The 17,381-nt window shown below is 40.5% G+C and overlaps 1 protein-coding gene across 3 annotated transcripts in view; it reads left to right on the top strand.

Moving 5' to 3' along the window:
- Positions 1-17,381, top strand: part of LOC119493032 (methyltransferase-like protein 27) — a 25,991-nt gene extending 8,610 nt beyond the window's left edge. The window contains exons 1-6 of one of the 3 annotated variants that reach the window (XM_037778015.1): positions 14,581-14,703; positions 14,858-14,984; positions 15,098-15,226; positions 15,675-15,810; positions 15,918-16,010; positions 16,976-17,381. In XM_037778015.1, coding sequence (XP_037633943.1) covers positions 14,868-14,984; positions 15,098-15,226; positions 15,675-15,810; positions 15,918-16,010; positions 16,976-17,217 — 717 coding nt within the window. In that variant the 5' untranslated portion in view covers positions 14,581-14,703; positions 14,858-14,867 and the 3' untranslated portion in view covers positions 17,218-17,381. Of the gene's footprint in view, positions 1-14,580; positions 14,725-14,857; positions 14,985-15,097; positions 15,227-15,674; positions 15,811-15,917; positions 16,011-16,975 lie in introns of those variants that run through there. The other 2 variants (XM_037778014.1, XM_037778017.1) reach the window with 2 other exon arrangements.

Below are 17,381 nucleotides of genomic sequence, written 5' to 3'. Positions count from 1 at the left end.
CCTTTGTGCCAAGCTAGTATGCCATGGTTGGTACCAATGGATTCCTTAGGTTTTCTAGTTTCATATGCCAGTAGCTTCACTCTAGCTTTAAAACTGAACCCGCTACAACCTAAAAATTGCAAGTTGCATTAAAGAAATTAGTGGCGTTAAAATAAATCTGCGTTAACGTGTTATTATTGCCTATTATTAAGTCTGACTTTTGCCCTTATAGAAACAGAAGATGAGATGTTATTTTAAAGAAGTTATGTAGCTCAAGCATTCAAGCTATTTCTTGACCAGCAGCTGGGTCTAGTGAATGCATGAAGCATTTGAAAAGTCCCGTACTCGCACTCCGAACAAAAGCCAGGTGACCCTTGAATGCCTTGGGGGGATGAGACTCAGCTGACTTTGAACTTTTCTGCTGTGGGTTTGATGGCAAACAAGCGTGATTCCCTGAATGTCTGACTGTTCCTTTAAGTCCGCCTCAGATAGTTTGCCAATGCACATGTATAAATGGAAGTCCTGCCATTTGATCATAAGTCATGAACCTTTTTTTACAGGTGTTAATGCAACAAATGTACTCACCATTAGTTTTTGGGTTGAGGGACCGAAAATGTGCATAAAACATATTTATTGTATGCATTAGGCACTGAAGGTGACCCTCCATCATTTCAGTCAGACGTGACGTAGTTTACAGTACATGTTGGTCATGCGGAAGGGAGGACGTCAGGCTGCTGACTCTCCGGAGTCGTTGGACCTCTCACATGCCAGAGAAACTGTCTGCCACCCAGCCAGCCGACGACACACTAGACCACCTGCAGCTGTCTCTGGAGATTCTCCTGCCAATCATAAGTCATAACAATAAGGCGTGTAAGTGATCCTCAACCTTAACACGTCATCCCCCCTCACAGCGGGACAAGATTTACTCTGGAAAGTGTTGAGCGGAGGAACGTGAAGGCTGGTTGGGTATTTGTGTTGCTGGGTAAAGATGTTTCATAGAAAAAGGAAGGGATGAGGAAGCATAGAAAGGGAGGATTGGATTAGATAAATGGATTAACCTCTTAAAGGAAGTCTAGAGATGAGTCTACAAGTCTTTGATAGATCTCGTTCACAGAAGTTTTTGTTGCTACCATAATTTTAACAGGCCAGGACCACTATGGAAATTAGTTATGGTAACTTTTAGTGATTTTCTTCCTCCATATTTATGCACAACATCTTCTATTTATAGTGTATTTTATTTTAAAATGCTTATTTTTAAATGCTATGTTTGGTATTTGCATATACAGTAGGCATACCCATGCTGCAACATGTTCTCATCCCAACTTGTCACATACCGTCGCTTTGTCACAGCCCTTGGCGTCACTTTATTTTCTGCATCAAAACCACTATAGTTACCCTTGGCGTCATGTTAGGATTAGGCAACAAAACCACTATGGTTAGGTTTAGGAAAGAACTACATGGTTGGGCTTAAAACTACTACGTTTGTTCAGTGAAAATGAAACTGAACGTTGCGAACACGGGACACGAACGAACAGCTGATTGTAACGTGATGCACGGGACACAAACAGCGGTCTCCTGGATGAAAGCCTTGTGTTTGTTTGACACATCCACCTACCAAATTTTCTTTTTGGTATTTGCATATACAGTAAATAACCCATGATCTATTGGATCGTTGCACTTTGTTTTGGTATCTTTTTTTTATATACTGTACATTTTTTAAAGCATGTCTTGTCCTGTATATGGTTTTATGACAGATTTAAACCAAACCATTTAAGATTACAAACATATAACTATAACATACAACCATTTAAAGATGATTATTACTAAATTATATCAGATTTGGGTCCAGTTCATGAGGTCTTACTATAGTCATGTTCATGTTCATGTCCGAGGTACGGTATAAATGCAGCTTTAGCTCACCTTAACTAAAACGCTCACACCATGTACTGTACATTTTGTACAAGTAGAAGTAGGGTAAGTGCTGACTGATATAAACGCCGCGATGGAGTACTAAAAATATCTTCCTGGATGTATCCCCACTTTTAAATTGGTCGAGGAGGAGGACAAACTTTCCTGGAGTACCAATACAAACACAGGCGGTCTAGACAGGTGAGGTTAGTAAGAAGTGAAGTGAGATTGGCCATTATATACTTGTGTATCATCCCACATGGATTCCTTAGACATAATACTTACTAATGGAAATAATTTCGTTGCTGTGTGATATATAAATTAAAAAATATATATCTTTATTGATCGTACACAGTAGTTCCTCTTCCTTTAAAATGAGCATAAATAAGTTGTCCCCAGTCCCGTTAAAGAAACAAACTAAGCCGATGCTGTGCCGGCCATGACTCTGCATGCCACGTATGAACTTTAAAGGTGGTGGAGATGTCACATGTCTTTCTGCAGTTGTAAAAAAAGTGCAGACACAAAAACCCAGTTGAGGGGAAAGTGATATAGAGGTCGTGAAATGGACCTCAATAAGAGGATCCTTTTAAGAGGACACTAAAGTTAACAGCTGCCTGGCTTGGTGTCACTTTTGAGAGAAGATCTGGTGTGAACTGGATATTTAAGGAGGTTAGAGTAAAGGCAACACAGAGAATCTTTAAACATATCTGTTAATATTTGGACCTTTATCACTGAAAAACTGTTAATAGTAAAGTTGCTCACAGGCCTAGATATTCAGCATGTGTCCTGCTAATTCTTGGTTTATTATGGCGACCAATGGAGGACAATAAAACAAAGATATTTACAATATAGGAAAGGAAAAGTTATTATAACATTTTATAATGTTTGCTGCAAAGGAGACACAAGTAACAGTATACCCCAACATTTAAAAATATCCTGCCTGTCTGCTTTCATTTAAAAAATACAAAAACAATTTGGATAGTTGGGCGTACATACTCAGCCTGCTCTCATTCCCAGGGTGTCAAACACCAACGCTTTGTCACAGCCGTCAGCATTCAATACTGCTGCACAAGGCACCCTTTAGCGCCGGTATTAAACGCACCAGGCGTTCCATTAACTATAATGTAAACCCATCCATTAAACGCACAGGGGAAGTGCTGTGACGTATTATAAAGAGTGAATGGATGGGTCCAACAAATACAAGGATTTCATTCAGGAGATCGCTGTTCGTGTCCCGTGAGTTACGTTTCACTTCAAGTTACAATCAGCTGTTCATTCGTATCCCGTGTTCACAACGTCCAGTCACATTTTCACTGTAAAAACATGGTAATTTTAAGCCGATCCATGTTGTTTTTTCCTAAACCTAAGTAAGTGATTTTGTTGCTTCTATCCTAAACAAGTGTTTTTGTTTAATTCACGACATTAAGCATGTGTTTACTGCGAGCGAAAAGTGACGCCGAGGGGACTGATAAAGCGTCAATATGTGACGAGTTGGGATGAGAACGTGTTGACATACTATGTTGTTATTTCTAGCAAAGTTTCAGTAACTATTGTACAGTGTAGTCATGTGAAATGGTGCCTTTAAAAGAGATAGTGACCTACGACCTTCTTTCCAAATCACAGAACGGACAGTCAGAGATAACTCTAAGCCATGAAATGAAAGGGAATATAACTGGTAAAAAAATATGTCATCACCTCAGCAAACAACTGACAGCAGTCCATTACCCTTCTCCTCGGCCTGGGCAACTAGAAAATACAGACAGAGCTCGACCATCTAGACACAAACCAAACAAACTCACAATCACTGCATCCCCTGACCTGTTTCATTCATCAAACTATTCTAACCTAACCGTAACCTCCTCATTACAATATCATTAATACCCTGAACTCTGTTTTCTGCATGCACATACGGATTAGGAAGTATTATTATGGTTATAATAACATCATTGCTAATCAATCAACAAACAGCCATCAACGAAATCCATTACAGACAGCCTGTTTCCAGCCGAGTGTGGGCAGCTCTAATGCTGCACAGCGAGCCAGAATCAGGAGTTCATTAGTGTGTTATTCCTGAAACACCGGGGCTTAGTAATCACATTCACGTCGTTATTGGCTTCCCTGACGGCTCTCAGAAGAGCCTTATACAGTATCCAGCCCACGCGCCGCTATAAACCTGCACGCGGCTCTGTGCTATAGTGTTACCTTTAGCTTATATTACACAGGGGTGTGATGAGAGATTACAGGAAAAAGCACCACGTTGATACTTTTACATCATTATACACTGTATCATCAAATTATACTGCAGACTGCATGATGTGCTCGAAGTTGGAAGACTTTTTAATGTGCCCTCCACCCCTCAACATATGTTCTCCTTCAGTTAGCAATTTCCTACATGTCCCACAATGACTTTTCCAGCAGATAATTTGAATTTGGCAAATTCGTTTTTTCCTGTTGAGAAAAGTCACTGTAGCAATGTTGCATTCTGGTCTATCAGAGCTGGTGTCAGTGGAGAAATTGATATTTGATTGATATAAATTGATATTTCATACTAGATGGTATACTATAATACACACTGATGATAAGTTTCTTCCTGTATGACACACTGTGGTGTCATTTGTCAAAAGAAGAACATATTAATGTTGACTGCAGAGCTGTAGTCTCATTACGTGAGACTTTGACTTGTAGGTGAGCTTAAAGAGGACCTCTTATGCTTTTGTGCCTTTTTGCTTTCCTTTATTGTTTTATGTAGTTTTTTTGCGCATGTAAAAGGTCTGCAAAGCTACAAAGCCCAAAGTCCCCCACAGAAACACTGCTTCTGAACTTCCTGAAATGCCTTGCTTGAAGTCCCACCTTTTCTTCCGTAACATGGTGATGTCACCAAGTACCACATTTGCATAATACCTGCCTAGTGGCTATTTTGGCACGCCCTCAAACAAAGCTAGTTAGAGCGGAGTTAAAGCGGAGTCTGAAGAGTTTGTTTAGTTGACCAATCACAACAGAGTGGGTCATCTGGCCAATCAGAGCAGACTCGGCTTTTTGGGGGCGGGGCATTAGCTCAAACAGAGCGTTTCTGACAGACGGTGAAAAGCGGTATGAGAAAAATAAAGAGTAAAGAGAAAATAAGCATAATAGGTCCTCTTTAAGTCACAGAAAGCGCCTGAAACTTGATGTCTTGGTCTCACTATATGTAAAAAGCATTATTCTCACAGCTTTAAAAACATAATGTTGACATGCTGTTTCTTGTTAATGATCAGCGGTCAGAGACCTGAAAGAGTTATAGTTTGCTTGGAGAGTTGTGAGTTGATTTGAAACTTGCTCTGACAGACTTGAGACTGAACTTGGAGTTGTCTCCAATGACCTTGACATTCTGAATGACTACTCAAACTTAAAAAAATAAGAAAAGCAAGTGACTGTCCAGTTTTAATACTCGATACGTTGTCATAATTGAACACATTTGGATAAAGTATTAAAGAAAACCACCACCAAAAAATAATCCTTGAAATGCAAGATACTTAAAAGCTTATATAGTTATTTTTTTTTATAATTAGAGTAGTTTCTTCTTGTGTGCCAGATCTTTCTCTCTTCCGCTCAGTCTGTTTGGAAAAAGAAAGCAGATATTTGTTGGGTAAGGACACTGCTGTGTGATAAATGGAGATACAGACCCCCGGAGGCACACCTTCACTTCATACGCACTAATCTCCCATCGGTAACACTCCAGCAGGGATTTACCGATGACTCCACTTCGCCTCCCATCAGGCAGAAATCATCTAAGAGATGAGGACAGTTTGAGGTTGCCTGTCCTGCTTCTACCTGTCTTATACTCTCACTTTTTCCATCTTATTTTGAGATTCAGAACTCAGATATGAGGATTTAAATCTTGATCTCAGTGGGGGAAATTCCAAGAGAGCTACTGTTTATCTTTTATAAGGACAGTCATTTTTTTGTCATTACATTTATAATTTAAGTTAATTAGCAACAGTTGTCCAGATACATAATGACCTAAGATTTTGATTTAATCGTTCACCTTGTAGTCCCTCTTTGACTCTTTGTACACTTGAAATTAGCGCTCTTATTGTTATCATATTGTCTGATAAGCCAGCGATAGTAAGCTACACTGTTACCATGGTGGTTTCTCAGGTGTCTTGGAAACTAAGGTCAAACTTACAGCAGTAACATAATCACCCCTCTATTCTACCTGCAGCTTGGACGTCATCAATCATTCTCTCACAATGGTATACTGTACAGGATAGAGTTACTAAATCCAGCCCAGATTCAGAATCTGATTGTCAACCGTGCAGACAGGTTTGAGGATGATAATGCGGGGTAAAAATATAATAAAAATGCAATTAAAGAAATATGTTATATCATGAAATAAACAAAACCAACTGTAAGACACAGGCCTGGCCATCGGGAGGAGCTATTGGGGTTCAGTTCACCATGTGGACAGGATGAGCTGAGATTGAACCACCAAGCAAACCCCAGCCGACCTGTACAGTACTTACTATAGATTAAATAATGAAAAAACTTACCACATACAAAAATGCAGCTGGACCGCCAGGAAGGGAACAAAACACTAGAAAAACTCTCTCAAGGGAGAAACACATCACACCAGGAGCAACGATTAACAAGAAACAGAAAAGATTAAATACACCAGGAGAGCAGGGTGATGAGACACAGGTGGGACAAATTAGGGCGAGGCAGACAAAAAATCAAATGAGGGAAAACACAAAGACCAGACCTGACACAAGGGGTGAGTGACTTTCAAAATGAAACAGGAAACAAACTACAACCAAAACCCAGGACCATGACAAAGGCACCCTTTAGCTCTGCAATGCGACACACCGGGATTTCCATTAACTACAATGTAAACCCATCCGCAGCAACAGTCAACATACAGGGACAATGGTGTGGTGGTGATGTAGTTTAAAGAGCGAAAGTGACATACAGGAAGGACGGGCGGTGAGGTGGATGGGTCCAACAAACACAGGGCTTTCATCCAGGCGACCGCGGTTCGTGTCCCTTGCATTTCACTTTCACTTTACAATCAGCTGATCGCCTCGTGTTCACAAGTCAAGTCACATTTTCACTGTACAAACGTAGTCATTTTAAGCCCAATCATGTTGTTTTTTCCCTAAACCGTACTAAGTTTTTCTTTGATTAACCCTAAGCAAGTGTTTTTGTTGAATTCACAACATTAAGCACGTGTTTACTGCGACCGAAAAGTGACACCGAGGGGTCTGACAAAGCATCAATACTGTATGTGACGAGGTGGGTTGAGAACATGTTGTTGTGAGGCAACACTTCACACAATATAACTACAGCGTGTGATAAAGTATGACAAGCAATAAGCACGAAAAATAATCTAATGATCAGTTTCTAGCATGTGACATATGCAGAAAATAAGGTTCAGTGAATGAAAGGTAGGAACATGAACACTATTGGGTAGTAATATTATAGTTTTCAATAACCATTATAACAGGCTCTCATACACCAACTTCATATTCTTTGATAAAACTTGTTTTTGTTGCTTATGACTGATGAATAATGGAACATAATTTTAGGGGTTAAACAACATTCAGGCAGCATTATTTCCTTTTTTTTTTAGCTGCTCCTTCACACGCAGCCTGCATCATGTCCTAGTCAAAGAGCTGCCAGCTTGCCACATGGCGCTGCCCGTCTCCAGCTGGGACCAGCTCCGGCACCCCGGCTGCTCTGCACAGATGGGACGGGCCACTCGTGCCATCCACTGACACCTTACACGGATGTTGTGTTAACTTAAGATCCCAGACGGCTGGCATCACATAAGGTCCCATTGTTAGACCTTATGTATGTTAGCTCTCAAACACTGTTGTTATTAGCAGAAATTCCTCTATAAAAAAAAAGAAAGGTTAAAAGAAACAACACAAATGGATTTTTGTTGGTGGAACAACAACACACCAATGATGCATAACAGGGTGTAGTGTTAAACTGAATGACAGTGTTACTCTATGGGATGGGGATCTTAAGCATATAAGCTTAATATAAGCATAAATAATTATAAGAAAAATAGAAATAAAGGTATGTAAAATGCAAATTATGAACAAAATGCTAGAATATATAACACAATATATGTAGCATCAAATAAATCATTAATAAAAATGAGAAATGAGAAATATAAGAATATATATTTATATATATACAGTATAAATATAGTTAAGTTAAGATAGCTGCAATTGTGATTTACACAGTAGCTGTGATCATCTGGAAAAAAAATAATAGAGACAAATTGTCACAGATGTTTGCTTTAGGGCTGTCAATCGATTAAAATAGTTGATCGCGATTAATCTCAAATTAATCGCACATTTTGTATCTGTTCAAAATGTACCTTAAATGTGTACCTGTGATTAACTGAGATCATTATCTGAGCAGAAGGGTGCGTCACTTAATTATCATTCCTCAACTGTGGCCCCAGGCTGCATGTCTGATGAGGAGGGGGTAGGGCCAGTGGAACCAGTCCAGTGAAACCAGAACCAAAAGAAGCTAGTTTAAGTGGATGAAATATGAGGCCTGTTCTAAATGCACCTCAAAGGGAGATTTGTCAAGTATATAATACTCTTATCAACATGGGAGTGGACAAATATGCTGCTTTATGCAAATGTATGTATATATTTATTATTGGACATCAATTAACAACACAAATCAATGACAGATATTGTCCAGAAACCCTCACAGGTACTGCATTTAGCATAAAAAATATGCTCAAATCATAACATGGCAAACTGCAGCCTAACAGGCAACAACAGCTGTCAGTGTGTCAGTGTGCTGACTTGACTATGACTTGCCCAAAACTGCATGTGATTATCATAAAGTGGGCATGTCTGTAAAGGGGAGACTCGTGGGTACCCATAGAACCCATTTTCATTCACATATCTTGAGGTCAGAGGTCAAGGGACCCCTTTGAAAATGGCAATGCCAGTTTTTCCTCGCCAAAATGTATCGCAAGTTTGGAGCATTATTTAATCTCCTTGGCGACAAGCTAGTACTGTATGCCACCAATGGTACCAATGGATTCCTTAGGTTTTCTAGTTTCATATGATGCCAGTCTTCACTCTAGCTTTAAAACTAATGCATTAAAGAAAATAGTGGTATTAAAACAAATTTGCGTTAATGCGTTATTATAGCGTTAACTTTGACAGCCATAGTTTGTTTTAATTGATATAAATGCAAAATGAATTAGCCAATAAACCATTATTCTTGATTAAACTGGATACATATGTGATGTTAAATGTGTAAAAAAAAACATCCTGGGCCCATCTGTTGCAGCTATGCCTGGTCAACCTTGTTGATTTCAGCACAATGAAGTCATTGTAAACGTGTCCATTTGTTCAGGTGTTAATTCATACAAAGATATAAATCTTTAGCGCCACAGTGTATTAACCTAATGTCCCCCCAGGAGGTAAAAAGCTGGAGCCACAGGGTAAAGGTCACCTGCCAGAAAATCATTCCTAATGTGAAAAAAAGTGCAACACTGCAAAGTTGCTGACAGAGAATATTGTGTGTGTTTGTGTGTGCTGGCACGCTAGGGATTAATTCCTAATGTGTGAAATCAGTATGCAATAAACGCTGCTTCTCCCATCTGCCAATTCCCAGTTTTTCCGATTCCCCCATGTGATATACTGCTTCTTTTTGGTATTAAATTAATTTAACCATAACTGCTCCATCCCCAGACTGCCTGGCAACAACAGCAGCGTGTGCTGCAGGTCCAGTATTGTGTGGAAACTCAACTGTACCTGCCAGTTAGCAGCCTTGAGTTAGTGTGTCTGACAGCAGGAGGAGATGATGCAGCACTTCAGACAGAGAGATAATTAGCCACAGAGGAACAACAGACCACCGGGAGAGCTTCAAGAGGAGCTGCCAGCACGCCTCTATATGCAATGAATGTAATGTGACAGAGAGTAGGATGATGGGATTGGTCTGATTGCACCCTCAAGTGGTGAAACGCTGACACGACAGGATGAGAGAGAAGACATGGCAGCTCATGTCTTCAGAATCAGAATCAGAATCAGAATTGTGTTTTTTGCCAGGTGTAAAAGATTTACACTAGGAATTTGCTTTGGTTATGTTGGTGCAAGTCAAATAGTATAATAACAAAAGAATAGATAAAAACGTTAGAATAAAATAGAATAAAAAAAAATTGAAATTCTAAGAATATACAATATACAAAATAAGCTATAAACAAAAATAAACATGATATAAACAGATAGTGCAAATATTGCCGGAGTTCAAATAATCAGGTATCAGAGGGAGAGAGAGGGATACAGTAGGGGGTGCTATTTAGAGTGTATGAAAGAGGGAGAGAGCCACTGCCATGGGGAAAAAACTGTTTTTATGGCGTGAGGTTTTGGTCCTGATGGACCTTAACCTCCTGCCAGATGGCAGAGTCTGGAATAGATGGTGTCCGGGATGGGAGGGGTCGGCCACAATCTTCCCTGCCCTCCTCAAGGTCCTGGAGGTGTACAGCTCCTGGAGGGAGGGAAGGTTGCAGCCGATCGCCCTCTCTGCAGCACGGATGACCCGCTGCAGCCTGGCCTTGTCCTTGGCGGTGGCAGCGGCGAACCAGACGGTGATGGAGGAGGTGAGGATGGACTCGATGATGGCCGAGTAGAAGTGCACCATCATGGTCTGTGGCAGGTTGAATTTCTTCAGCTGCCGCAGGAAGTACATCCTCTGCTGGGCCTTACCGATGATGGAGCTGATGTTTAGCTCCCACTTGAGGTCCTGGGCGATGGTCGTGCCCAGGAAACGGAACGACTCCACTGTGTTGACTGGGGAGCTGCGCAGGATGAGGGGGGGAGAGGGGCTGAGTTCCTCCTGAAGTCCACTGCCATCTCCACTGTCTTCAGGGCGTTCAGCTCCATGTGGTTCTGGCTGCACCAGGATGCCAGATGGTCAACCTCCCATCTGTAGGCAGACTCATCACCCTCGGAGATGAGGCCGATGAGGGTGGTGTCGTCCGCAAATTTAAGGAGCCTGACAGATTTTTGACTGGAGGTGCAGCCGTTGGTGTACAGGGAGAAGAGCAGTGGGGAGAGAACGCAGCCTTGGGGGCACCGGTGCTGATGGTCTGTGTGTCGGAGACTTGCTTCCCCAGCCTTACGTGCTGACTCCTATCTGTTAGAAAGTCTGTAAGTCTGTCAGGCACGCTCAGCAGGGAAAGCTTGTCCTGTAGCAGAGCTGGGCTGATGGTGTTGAATGCGGAGCTGAAGTCCACAAACAGGATCCTGGCATAGGAGCCAGGGGAGTCCAGGTGCTGGAGAATGTAGTTGAGGGCTATGTTTACTGCGTCATCTACAGATCTGTTGGCTCTGTAGGCGAACTGTAGTGGGTCCAGCAGGGGGTTGGTGATAGTCTTTAGGTGGTGGAGCACAAGGCGTTCAAAGGTCTTCATAATCACAGAGGTCAGAGCGACAGGTCTGTAGTCCTGAAGACCTGTGATCCTTGGCTTCTTGGGGACCGGGATGATGGTGGAGGCTTTGAAGCAGGCAGGCACCCTGCAGGTTTCCAGGGAGGTGTTGAAAATCCCTGTAAACACTGGAGACAACTGGTATGCACAGTGTTTGAGGGTTGCAGGTGAGACAGCGTCTAGGCTGGCTGCCTTGCGGGGGTTTTGTCCTTTGAAGAGCCTGTTGCTCTTCTAGTTTCTCTGAATACCGCTGTGTGGCCTCCCTCACCGCCTTGCCAAACCCGTATTTAGCCTCGTTAAAGCCCTCTCTGTCACCACTCCTAAATACCTCTTCCTTAACCAAACGAAGCTGTTTGAGTTTGGCTGTGAACCAGGGCTTCTCATTGTTGTAGTGAACCCTGGTGCGCGTCGGTATACAGCTGTCCTCGCAGAAGCTGATATCATCGTCACAGCCTCTGTGTATTCATCCAGACTGTCAGTGGCGGTCCTAAACATCTCACAGTCCGTGCAGTCCAGGCACTCACGCAGATCCTCCACTGCCTCGCTGCTCCACTTCTTGGTCCTTCTCACAACCGGTCTAGCCAGTTTGACCCTCTGCCTGTAAGAGGGGATGAGGTGGACCAAGACGTGGTCAGAGTTTCCCAGCACAGCGCGGGGAACGGCGTGATATGCGTCTCTGATGTTACAGTAGCACTTAGTTACAGTAGTTGGAGAGGAATATCGCGGGCAGAGGAGTTTTTAGTCCTCTCTGTCTGAAGCGAACCAGCGCTCCGGAGCGCTTTCCTCTCCTGCGCTTCACCGCTCGGCCGAGGGCCACAGCTCCCAGTAAAAAGTGCATTAAATCCGCTGAAGGGGCCAGAAAGTTGGGGAAAAGATCTGCTGGGGTGGATTCCCTGAGGTTAAGGATGTCTTCTCTAGAGAAGACTGTGATGGAATTTTCCATCAATTCCTCTCTTATTGGTAGAAAGGTCAGAGTGTTTGTCAGAGTGTCCCTCTGTTGATATTATTGGGTTGGAGTCCTGTCTAGAGGAGCCACTGTTATCTGTACAGCTGTGTCTGTAGTGGGGACCGTAGAGCCAGTCGCTAGGGCAACCAGGGTCAGAGATGCCAGAGGAACGGAGTAAGTCAAAACATGATAAGGGGTAAGACACTGAGCACCAGGGAGGAAGGGCAGAGTTGTGAGGCCTTCACGCAGAGAGCATCTCAATGTGGAGACCTGACAATTGCTCCTTGATCAAGCTTCAATAAACCTTCTTTGTAAGACATCATCAGCTCCGGGACCTCTTCCTTCCTAAGTTAACTTGTGTATCAATTATTCCATCACAAAGACAATCCGTGAACTTTCACCAAAAACTAAAGAAACACAAAAAAAATGCCATTATGGAGACGAGTGCCAGAGCTCTGCTATGCATTAACTATGTGTTTTGTATTTTGTGATATACCCGGGAAATATGATAACCCACAGATATTCACTTTTGGAAAGTAATTTAAACGTCCAGCACCACAAGGCATGAGAAAGTAAGAAATTTGAGAGCTGTGACCTCAAGATGAACGACCTGAAGTTGCTCCATAAACAATCACTGAATAGCTGATACTGTTAGAATTTTAGCATAATTATTGTAAAAAAAAAAACAGAAATCACTGGAGAGACTTGTGTATCACCAGAAAAGAAGACAAATGAATGAAGTTTTCACTTTTGCCCAGCCGACATTGGCTTACAGCGCACCACAGCTTCATATAGATGGAGGACAGAACCTGCTAAAATCAAAAATAAATAAATAAATAAATAAATAAATATGTCATTAAATGTAGCAAAAATAATATTCAAAATAAATGTACCCCATGACACACATTGAGTGACATCCCCCTCATTTGCATAATGAAGCAGAAATGCATAAAGAAATGTAAAACGTTATGTGTAAAGAAATGTATAAAGAAAACAATACAGAAATAAATAAGTTTGGGGAAATAAATTAGGGGTGAAATGCAAGGGGAAAATCATGTAGAAATAAACAAATAAACAAATAAACAAACAAATAAATGAATGAATAAATAAATAAATAAATAAATAAATAAATAAATAAATAAATAAATAAATAAATAAATAAATAAAATAAATACATAGATGAATAAAAGGGAAAATTAAACACAAGGGAATTAATAAAAAGATAAATAAATAAAGAAGAAAATTATAACAGAAATATAAATTTACGTCACATTTTATCATAATTACTTTTTTTATACACCTAGTGGTACAAACAGAACAGGAAAATAAGAGAGAAAAATGAATAAATACTGAGAAAAAATATATATATACACACAATACACACTTACACACATACATATAGTCCATATATACATACACATATGTACATATATATACATATACAATAGGGCTGTCAAAGTTAACGCAAATTTGTTTGAACGCCACTAATTTCTTTAACGCATTAACGCAACTGTTGCAACCTAGAAATATTTTACAATTTACATTTTATTGACCTAGAATAGATTTAAGTTATCTAAGAAGAAATATACACTACACTATTATCTGACTTATGTTATTATCACGAGGTCAAAGTTCAGAATGACGTGATGTCATCAGTCAGCGCAATGTTATTATTGAAAAGGTCAAAGTTCAGGCTTGTGATGAGGTCATCAGTCAGCGCGGTTGCGATTAGAAAACGTGCTTGATGTTTTACATAGGTGTGCGAGCGGTTCTGATTGCTTCGTGTAAAAGATAACTTCAACAGAACTGGGAAGAACAATTTAGGTTGTAGCGGCTCAGTTTTAAAGCTAGAGTGAAGATAGTGGTGTCATATCAAGCTAGAAAACCTAAGGAATTCACCCACGAGCCTCCCCTTTACAGACATGCCCACTTTATGAGAACCACATGTAGTTTGGGGCAAGTCATAGTCAAGTCAGCACACTGACACACTGACAGCTGTTGTTGCCTGTTAGGCTGCAGTTTGCCATGTTATGATTTGAGCATATTTTTATGCTAAATGCAGTACCTGTGAGGGTTTCTGGACAATATCTGTCATTGTTTTGTGTTGTTAACTGATTTACAATAATAAATATATACATATATTTGCATAAAGCAGCATATTTGTTCACTCCCATGTTGGTAAGAGTATTACATACTTGACAATCTCCCTTTGAGGTACATATAGAACAGGCTTCATATTTCATACACTTAAACCAGCCTCTTTTTGCTCAGGTTTCACTGGACTGGTTCCACTAGCCCTACCCCCTCCTGTTAAAACTTACAGCCGAGCCACAGTTGAGCTAACCTCTCGTCTTACTTGTTCTCATCTAAACATTTAAATTCAACACAGTCACCAGAGTTGTCCACAGAGCTCCACGGACACACTCAGGTACCGACCAACACATCACAGGTGAGCTTCCTGCTGTTATAACAGGAGTTTTTCAGGGAACAATCTCTGCAGTATCTGCTCAGTTTACTGTCTCAGTTTCATTGTCTGACAATAAAATCCCATGTAATGACATCTATGGTCTGTCTCATGGCAGGGTTCTCATCATGGCTGACTACTGCAGAACTGAGGTCGATGCGAGGATTGCATTTCAGTCCTGTAAAAGTCCTGATGCAAAAGACCGAATGCAGTTCTACGACAGCTGGGCAGAAAACTATGAAAAGGTCAGTTTAAAGAACCCGGTCTCTGTTCAGGTTTGATGGGGACTGAATGCAGGTTAAACAAATAACACAAAGGAGAAACTACCAACTGGAGAATTTCACATTTTTTTAAACAGGATCACAGCCTGATGAGCTACAGAGCACCACACCTTGCAGTAGAATTCCTGTCTGATAACTTCTCCGGGAATCCAGAAGAAGCTTGGGTTCTGGACGTCGCCTGTGGGTCTGGATGGGTCGCTAAACTGGTAAGACCGTTGCTTTCAACTCAGAAGAGTCAACACAAGAATACATTTTGTTTAGACTTTATTTTGAAAGTCTAACGTTGATACAACAATATAAAACCTAAAGGACGATCACACCAGTCCCCTAAATTGATATAGTTTGTTGTTGAAGAGAACCACATACAGACAAGACTGTCATCTGCATAGAAATGGATATTATAAGTCTGATAGGGCAGATACACTTTCATTTTTATTAAATATAACATGTTTTTTCATGCTCAAAGTCCATTTCAGGTGCTCCTATTGAACTGTAAGCTATATGTATGTTATTTTGATGATACCATCAATTGTTAATTCTAAATTACAGAGTTCTTTACAGGGAAGTGTGAAGGATTAGGAACAATAATGTCAGTCTTTAGAGGTTAAAAAGTCAGTGTTAATGTTGGTCGTCTTCTTTTTCTTGTGTTTATAGATGGTTAAACTGGGCTTCAGGAATTTTGTGGGAGTGGACGGCAGTAAAGGCATGCTGGAACAAGCTGCTAAAACCAACTTCTATCAGGACCTTAAATTGGCCTTACTGGGAACAGAACCACTGCCTGCACAGACTTGTACACTACACTCACACTTAATTCACTCAATGCTCATCTGTGACAGTTTAAATTTGATTTCTCGAAACTGAACCTGGCTCCTCTTCCTCTTCTTCTGCTGGTTTCAGGTATGTTTGATGTGGTGATCATCGTCGGTGCTCTGGATGTTGGTTTTGCACCAGTCAGTGTTGTCAGGGAGCTCTGTGCCGCCGCCAAACCAGGTAACCAACTAACAACCACATTTAGTAGCCATCGTCAGTAGAAATACTGTAGTCTTTGTGTCCGTTTTTTGTCTTTTTGTTTTGTGGTCGTTTTTTTGTCTCTTTGTATCCATTTTTGTCTCTTTATTTTGTGGTCGTTTTTTTGCCTCTTTGTGGCCGTTTTTGTTTTGTGTCTTTTTGTAACCACTTTTTGTCTCTTTATTTTGTGTCTCTTTGTGGCCATTTTTTTTGACTATTTGTTTTTTGTCTCTCTGTTTTTTTCTCTTTGTTTCTGTTTTAGTCTCTTTGTTTTGTGTCTTTTGTGGTAGTTTTTTGTCTCTTTGTGGTCATTTTTTGCCTCTTTGTTTTGTGTCTCTTTGTGACCACTTTTTGTCTCGCTGTAGTTGTTTTTTGTCTCGCTGTTGTTGTTTTTTGTCTCTTCTTTTTGTTTCTCTTTTTGGCCATTTTTTGACTATTTTTTCTTTGACTATTTGTTTTTGTCTCTTTGTTTCTGTTTTACTCTATTTGTTTTTGTCTCTTTGTTTCTGTTTTAGTCTATTTGTTTTTGTCTCTTTGTTTCTGTTTTACTCTATTTGTTTTGTGTCTCTTTGTGGTCGTTTTTTGTCTCATTGTTTTGTGTCTCTATGTTTGTTTTTTCTAATCATAGCCATAAAAACATTCATCACACTCAAATTACTACAAACAGATATTGCAGGAAAACAGATGAAACGTTTGTCATCTGTTTTTGAACATTTTGCAAATCCGTTCAGTATTAACATTTCATAACTTCGCTGATTAATAAACTTTTCCTCATTATGTTGAGAAAGAAACATTATTAGGGCAGCATTATGTTCTCTCAAAACACATTTGCTCTTGTAAATTAGTAGAATAGAAATACTATTTCCAATGAGACACAGTTGAGTCTTGTCTTGTATAATCTGCTTCATCTAGTGACTATTAGTGAATAAATTGTGTGTTTTCTGCAGGAGGTTTTGTCTGCATGGCGAGAGGCGACCACAGAGGAACACCAGCAAATGATTACAAGAAGGATCTGGAGAGAGAGCTGCAGCTGATGGAGGAGGAGGGACTGTGGAGTCCAGTAGGACTCAAACTGTCCGAAAAATACATGGAAGACCCACATCTGAACATTAACGGAGTCAATGACCTGCAGAAGGAGGAGCGATACCTCAGCGGGAGTGTTTATCTGTACAAGAAATCCATCCATTAAAATCTATTAATAATCATACTTGCGTTACATTCAACATTCAACAGAAAATAAAGGAAAATTGACTCACATACAATGTGAATTATACATGATGCAATACAATCCAATGCAACTTATGTCAATTTAAAACCTTTCTCAACAAATATTAAACATTTTGTTTAAGTTTT

Source organism: Sebastes umbrosus, chromosome 8, assembly GCF_015220745.1.
Source record: "Sebastes umbrosus isolate fSebUmb1 chromosome 8, fSebUmb1.pri, whole genome shotgun sequence".
Taxonomy (NCBI): Eukaryota; Metazoa; Chordata; class Actinopteri; order Perciformes; family Sebastidae; genus Sebastes; species Sebastes umbrosus.
The sequence above is the reverse complement of the archived record's forward strand: the minus strand, read 5'-3'. Positions and strand labels throughout refer to the sequence as shown.